An 8,131-nucleotide genomic window follows, 5' to 3' on the forward strand; every position below is an offset into this window, starting at 1 on the left:
CTTACTCTCATTGGGAGTATAACCATTCGAAAAAGATATGGATTGGATCAAGGGAAGCTGCTGACCATTGGGGAAGAATAAGTCGGCGAGTTTGAATTTTAGCTGGAACGGGTCGCGGGTATAAATTCGTTATGAAACTGGTTAATAATGTTTTAAATAATAGAGTTAATTATGGGCGGGGGATATTAGGAAAACCATATAATTAATGCTGTTAAATTCAATAGAATTTTATACACAGAAATAAAGTCACCTAACAAGATGGAAGAGTTTGCCAAAGAATTGAAGATTTGAGGGACTACTAAGCAGATAACTGAGATTTGAGGGAGTAGCTTGCAATTAAGCATGACTTAAGGGACTAATATGCGATCACCGCAAAGAGAAGCAACAAAAAATTTCTCACATTTTTAAGTTTCACGAAAGAATAACCTCAACTGCAGAAGGCAGTGGCCAAGTCGCAAATAAGTCAAACAAACTCGATGCCGGACATTGGCGACGACGGCGGAGGGGAGCAGCAGAGAACAGGAGACGGATCCGGATCCGGACCCGATTCGCGAAAAAGGGTTTCTTGCCTCGAGACAACAGCTACCACGAGCAGTGCAGGTAAAATTCCAATAAAGTTGCAATCTTTTGTTGATCTGATTGAATTTTTTTTTGTAGTTTTTTTTATTGAATTGTGATGCTAAGAGATTTAATTTAGTTGGATATACCCTAAAAACCTAATTTTGCAAATAAATAATTTTTTTTTGAAAGGTAGGTATTGATTGCAGGCACAAAATGAATTTCTTTGCGATGAAATTGATTCATTCAGGGATCTTATGGACATGAATTAGGTTATTCTAGATAACTAGAAACAAACAACTAAATGACTGAAAATGTTGGATCTAAAGGGTTGTGAAATGTTATGCTTAGTTGTTTAATAGCTTGAAAATTGAGAAATTTTTAAACAATGGAAGTAATGAGGGTTATCAAAACTACAGTATATCTTAATCATGGTGTCTTGATAAGTTCGGGTTCGACCTATGACTCAAGCTGACTTATGATTGGGCGAGAATTTCATTGTCAATGCCGTGCGTATTGGTCTTTAGTCCATATGTATTTCCATTGGAATTTCTTTATCGTATAATGATTGAATTATTTGTTATTCTTGAAGATGTTGTGATTGTATCGAATTCATTATAGGTTGGACTTGATTTGGAAATTGGGATTTTCCATTGGAATTGTCATTTCCAATTTTCAAAGTTATAAATTTTCCAGTTATTAGTTTCTTGGAGCATGAGGGGGTAAGGACATTTGAGCCAGCATGTGCATTTTGTTCACATCAAAAAATGAAATGAGAAGACAAAGAAGAATAGGGATTGTCAATAATACGTTGTGCTCGGTTTTGTTGGACGTTGGAGAGTAGGACATAAGATGTATTAACATGAAGGATTATTCAAGATAAGGCTGTATATTATTCCTTCTCTATTACTCTTTTTTATGTAAACTTAGTTATACCCTCCACTCAAAATATGATCTATCACTTCCACTAATAAAAGTTCTTCATTTAAATTATGATAGTCATGCTATCCTTGGAAGTTTGCTAAAACTATTTAGAAGACTGGTTATCAGTACATTTTACATTTTCTTACAAATCAAGTTGGAGACAACTTCAGTCGAAGAGAAAATGAAGGAAAATCAATTAGAATCATTTGGCCATGTGTAGTGTTCAAGTGGAGACCAAGGAGTGAATCTGTTAAAAGGGGTGATTGGAGTGTAGTCAGAGAAGCTATAACCTGGGATGGACCTTGTTAATAACCATTACACCAAACTCCAATGTTGTGACGATGATTGAGAGTTGTATTTTTATATTCTACATGCCCCTCTAGGTTGGGGGCCCTACCTATCTATGGGCTGGAAACCTGTGATCGCTCCTGACTCATGCTGGCGAGTCGACCGTTAGGCGAACCTGGATTTGAGTCCCGTCGACGTCTACGCGGTTTAGGTTCGTGTCAGAGAACTGGGCGTGCGAACTCTTCTCGTAGACAAATTCCTTGTAGACCCATAGAGGTATTTTTCACCGTCTACACTTGGATCTTTAACTCAAGGCGATTAGTCCTTAAATCAAAGAGCACCAAGCTCTGGAGGGGGGGTGATTAGGATCTTATGCTAATCTAATCCGATTTTATACCAATTAAAAATAATTAACAAGTTATCCTAGCAAGTATGAAATACAATAAGATATATGAGCTAGGATAAGCAATGTAAAAAATGAGATATATCCTATATGATGAAATAAGGATATATAAACTAATACAAGAGTAAACAAAATAAACTAGATAGTGGATGATATAAATAATGAGCTATGTACAATGGCGACAAGAAATATAAACATAAGATTAAGTGCGCCAAAGCAAACTCAAACACACGATATGATCACGGAGTTCGGACCTTCCGTCCTACATCTCCGCTCCACACTCCTGGGGAGAAATCCACTATCACAATCGGGTTTTCTACGCTCACCCGAATAACGTTTACACCTCACAGTGTCGGTTTTCAACGCTCACCGAACAACGTTCACTCCTCACACTCGGTTTTCTAGTTCACCGAAAACTTCACAACACACTCGGTTTTCTAGTTCACCGAAAACTTCACAACACACTCGGTTTTCTAGCTCACCGAAAACCTTACAATCTCACAATGTAACAATAAATGATTTGTTCTCTCATAAAGCATAACTCAATGTTACAATCTCTCACAACCCTAATATACTATGTATGCAAATACAATAAGCTCAAGTGGGTGTGTGTAACAATGAGTAAAATCAAATCTAAACTCAATATAAAACTAGCTTTAATAGAAATGATAATCAACAAATAATTATAAATAAAAGCTAGAGTTGAGTTTAGGAAAACTTCTCTAGATGACAAGAGAGAGAGATGGATTGAATGCCCAAAATACAATTGATAATCTCCTCAAGCTCTTGTAAAACTTTCTTCATAAAGCAAATCCTTAAACAAGCTTAAAACAAGCTTAAACTCTTTTTAAAACTCTTTAAAACATTCTCTTTTGTTTTTAGAGTTGAAGGTAAAAGGAGGTATTTATATAAACCCCAAAGCCAAGAGAAAGCCAAGAAAAAGACCAAAAAACCACACTGCAACGGCTCTGGAAACTAGCCGTTGGGACTGATCTGACAGAGCGGCGGTCGACCGCGACGGTCGACCGCGAGCAATCAGAAATAGGAAAAAAGCTCTGGACAAGCGACGGTCGACCGCGGCGGTCGACTGTGAAACTCTCTGGACTTGCGACGATCGACCATGAGCCAGCAAAAACAGTTCTGAGTTCAGAACTCTTGGCGGTCGACCGTGGCGGTCGACCGCGAACTGACACTACAGAAAAACAGGTTTGAAAACAGATTTTTTGACTTTTGGAAAATTGTTAAAAATAACAAATGAAGTCAAAAAATTATGAAACTTTGGGAAATGTATATAAACATGTAAATGAACATGTTACAAAAAGAATTTTCCAAATTGCATTTTCCATTTGTGAAAAATTATCATTTTGCAAAAATAGTCCAAAACACAAAAATGTAAACATGTGAATTTTGAAATTTAGACTATACCATGTTTTGAAACTTTGCACAATAATTATATAGACTTAATAAAATATGTATAAGATTATTGTTAAGTCCAAAAACTAAGAATACAATGTTTTTATAAATACAATAGAAAACTCAAAAACACATCGATTCAAGTTCGGATCCGGATCCGGTTCAGAATTCGGGTTCTCTACCCGACCCGAGTGCTTCAGTGATCAGCATCGTGATATCGCAGCCGCCGGAGGAGAAACCGGCGATCTCGAAGAGCGACGCCACCGTGGCCGCCGCGAAAAAGGGTTTCTTGCCTCGAGACAACAGCTACCACGAGCAGTGCAGGTAAAATTCCAATAAAGTTGCAATCTTTTGTTGATCTGATTGAATTTTTTTTTGTAGTTTTTTTTATTGAATTGTGATGCTAAGAGATTTAATTTAGTTGGATATACCCTAAAAACCTAATTTTGCAAATAAATAATTTTTTTTTGAAAGGTAGGTATTGATTGCAGGCACAAAATGAATTTCTTTGCGATGAAATTGATTCATTCAGGGATCTTATGGACATGAATTAGGTTATTCTAGATAACTAGAAACAAACAACTAAATGACTGAAAATGTTGGATCTAAAGGGTTGTGAAATGTTATGCTTAGTTGTTTAATAGCTTGAAAATTGAGAAATTTTTAAACAATGGAAGTAATGAGGGTTATCAAAACTACAGTATATCTTAATCATGGTGTCTTGATAAGTTCGGGTTCGACCTATGACTCAAGCTGACTTATGATTGGGCGAGAATTTCATTGTCAATGCCGTGCGTATTGGTCTTTAGTCCATATGTATTTCCATTGGAATTTCTTTATCGTATAATGATTGAATTATTTGTTATTCTTGAAGATGTTGTGATTGTATCGAATTCATTATAGGTTGGACTTGATTTGGAAATTGGGATTTTCCATTGGAATTGTCATTTCCAATTTTCAAAGTTATAAATTTTCCAGTTATTAGTTTCTTGGAGCATGAGGGGGTAAGGACATTTGAGCCAGCATGTGCATTTTGTTCACATCAAAAAATGAAATGAGAAGACAAAGAAGAATAGGGATTGTCAATAATACGTTGTGCTCGGTTTTGTTGGACGTTGGAGAGTAGGACATAAGATGTATTAACATGAAGGATTATTCAAGATAAGGCTGTATATTATTCCTTCTCTATTACTCTTTTTTATGTAAACTTAGTTATACCCTCCACTCAAAATATGATCTATCACTTCCACTAATAAAAGTTCTTCATTTAAATTATGATAGTCATGCTATCCTTGGAAGTTTGCTAAAACTATTTAGAAGACTGGTTATCAGTACATTTTACATTTTCTTACAAATCAAGTTGGAGACAACTTCAGTCGAAGAGAAAATGAAGGAAAATCAATTAGAATCATTTGGCCATGTGTAGTGTTCAAGTGGAGACCAAGGAGTGAATCTGTTAAAAGGGGTGATTGGAGTGTAGTCAGAGAAGCTATAACCTGGGATGGACCTTGTTAATAACCATTACACCAAACTCCAATGTTGTGACGATGATTGAGAGTTGTATTTTTATATTCTACATGCCCCTCTAGGTTGGGGGCCCTACCTATCTATGGGCTGGAAACCTGGACTCATGCAGTAAGTATCAATTTTTTTGAAATCCGCATTAAATTTGTGGCTAGTGGGATTCGAATATGGGTTACTCTGATACCATATTAAAGTCCCTGACCATTATACCAAAATTATGAAGTTATGATGAGGGTTGAGAGTTGTATTCTTATATTTTAACAGACCTAAACCAACATGAATTAAGAGTCGAAAGGGCGCATGGGGTTTTAGTATGATAGAAGAGATGGCACTTGACAGGAATTAATAGAGTAAACAAAATCATGGGAAATTTGGATGGTTCGTACTGCTGTTATATTATTTTAACCAGTAATTTTCAGAAAAAATAAATGAAAGAAAATAATACGTCCTTACAATCTGTAGAATTTAGGATTATTGGTACTAAGTAGTTACGGGTTGATTTTCTGCTTATGGTCCTGCCTCGCTTTAATGAATGAACTTCGTCAGTCACATTTCTCACTAATTTGTTATTGGCTATTTGAGATTACTATAGAAATATTCTTCCATTAACATTTAAACTTGTTGAACTTTATGGTTCATTTTTTATCATAGGGCCTAATCCCTAAAGTTTTCTCTCTGCCTAGCATCTGTAGGTCTAATCACCACCAAAATACTGAAATTATTACTTCATGTTGAAACCTTACCAGAGTTTGTCAGCAACAGGCAGAGGAGCCTCTAATTGATCTTGGATGCAGATGTCGAGGGGATCTTGCAAAAGCGCACCGCTCCTGCATAGATCTTTGGTTCCAGACTAGAGGTTCAAATAAATGTGAAATATGCCAGTAAGTTAGTCATAGCATTTTAAATTTTTTCCTTCTCCTGGCTGTGGAACTGCTCTTATATTTAGTACACATTTTTTCTTTAGGCAAGTGGCTGCAAATGTCTCATCTCCAGATTCTCAACCAAGTGTAAGTATATGCTGTTATGGGACTGTTTCTTTTGGAGTGTTTCAGAAAGTTTGAACTGAAATTGATATAGTAAATTTGATATATGGTGCATATCTATATACTATTCTTTTCTGCATGTTCCAGTTATTCTGCACTTTCAATGTTAGTCTTGTGTGCTATCTTCCTGCTTAAGAAAACTGGAAATAAGGTTTGTCAAGACTTTTGGTAAAATATGAAGAATAGTTTGAAAGAAAAAATTAAATGGTTGCAATTCTATGAAGTATAACCTCATTAATAATTGGAACTCAATTGGAGTATAGATGATTTCACCTATCAAGTAAATATGTGTTTCCCATTTATTGGAACAGACAAATTATTGGGTATGGAGGGTCAACACAGCCTATGGAGGGACTAATAATGGACAAGGAGGCCGTGCAAGGGTATTTATGATATTATGATTGAGTTATAACGGCTATTGTTTTCTCCATTATCATCACCATTCAAAAGTGATTATCAAGTTATAACCATAATCATCAATGACACACTTGATGGCTCATTTCATGCTGCTGTAGATTTCCTTAACTTTTTTTCTTAACAGGGATGCTTTAGCCCGCTCTGGGTTGCATTCGCCATTCTAATCGGAGGACTTCTGTTGGATGTGCTAATATCTGTTTCCCTTGGTGTTTCTGCGCTACCTGTGAATATAATTATTGGTAACTTCTTTCCCTCCTTATAAACTGAAATTTGTTATCATTTTTTTCATAACTACATTGAGAGACAAGTTTTTGTTGCATGAAGAAAGGGGTAATTCAGAAACCAATGTGGGGTCAGACAGTCTGCAACCTTCTATACTCATTCTTCATAATGAAACAAGTTCTGAATAAAGTGAATACTATTAATTATGGAAGATACTATAGTAAGTATTTTAGGCAGTCACATTCATCCCATTTTGCTGTTCTTTTCTGGAAGACATTAAACTCTAAGACCAACATGCTTGCAGTTAAGAAACAACATGTGCGGAAAATGAGTTTAGCTGGAATGAAAATGCTATGACAGACTTGTGGATATACACTAAGAGATAAGATAATAAATGTGTTTATGTAGAGGAGGTTAGATGTTGCTTGTGGATGAAGTGAGGGAGAATTGATTAGATGGTTTGGTCAAGTGTAATGAAGGCCACTAAATGCAGAGGAAATCATAATATTATAGTTAATAGAGCAAGGAGGACTATAGATAGGGTAAATGAACTTGGTTGGAGGCAACTAAGAAGGTAATTGTTTTAACGGAGGAGATAAACCCTTGGTAGAACTGAATGAAATGAATACGATTAATATAGCTGACCCCAAAAATTTTGATAACTGTTTTTTTTTGTTGTTGCACCTTTATTTAACTCTAAACTTCATTGCTATGATCATCTGTTGCTTTTTCGATCACCAGTCTGTTACAGGGGGTGGGGTGGGGGTGGGGGGTCCCCTTTGATTTTTTCCTGCTAAGTTTGGTCGGAAAACTTTATAACAAACTCGATTTCATCGATGAAAACTCTTGCAATGTAGGTGTTCTCATTGTGCTTGGGTTGGGAACTGCGTTTCGGCTTGCACTGGAGTGCTGCCAAGACTGGGGATCTCGAAGACACGTGCAGAGCATGGACATCCCTATAAACCCTGGGTATCATCCTGCCGTGTAAATATACTTGTGTGTATAATAATACACTTCATTATACAAAGAATGCCAGTTTCAGTCTTTGTGGGTTTTAGCCTGTTCATTCTTCGTAGTGAGTCTACCTCATAAGCAGTTGGTTTGACGTCAGTTATAAACTTCCAGTGTCAGTTTGTTCAATCTTTTTGTTATGTTTTCCTCTTGCTCATTTAGAATTCTCTAAATCGGCTTATTTGTATATTTCGTACTAGGAATTTAATGTAATTTTACAGGTTCTTGTGTATTTTATGGCTGCTTTCTACTGTGTACAGTTAGTTTATGATGATATTATGAAGCATTTTATCCTTGAGTTGTAAAACGAGCGCCCCTTATGAGAACA

At 36.1% G+C, this 8,131-nt stretch overlaps 1 protein-coding gene across 3 annotated transcripts; it reads left to right on the plus strand.

The window, feature by feature from the left end:
- On the plus strand, positions 368 to 8,056 carry LOC109826159 (E3 ubiquitin-protein ligase MARCH9). 3 transcript variants are annotated; one of them, XM_020393146.1, is made up of 7 exons: positions 368 to 544; positions 3,722 to 3,910; positions 5,905 to 5,991; positions 6,075 to 6,117; positions 6,465 to 6,536; positions 6,695 to 6,809; positions 7,650 to 8,056. In XM_020393146.1, exons 1-7 carry the CDS (start codon positions 477 to 479, stop codon positions 7,778 to 7,780), a joined length of 705 nt encoding a protein of 234 aa, XP_020248735.1. In that variant the 5' UTR covers positions 368 to 476; the 3' UTR covers positions 7,781 to 8,056. The 3 variants fall into 3 exon arrangements, with proteins under 3 accessions (XP_020248735.1, XP_020248734.1, XP_020248736.1); XM_020393145.1 differs by having other exon boundaries at positions 374 to 544; positions 5,857 to 5,991; XM_020393147.1 differs by lacking the exon at positions 6,465 to 6,536 and having other exon boundaries at positions 376 to 544; positions 5,857 to 5,991.

The sequence above is a fragment of the Asparagus officinalis genome, chromosome 10, assembly GCF_001876935.1.
Source record: "Asparagus officinalis chromosome 10, Aspof.V1, whole genome shotgun sequence".
NCBI lineage: Eukaryota > Viridiplantae > Streptophyta > Magnoliopsida > Asparagales > Asparagaceae > Asparagus > Asparagus officinalis.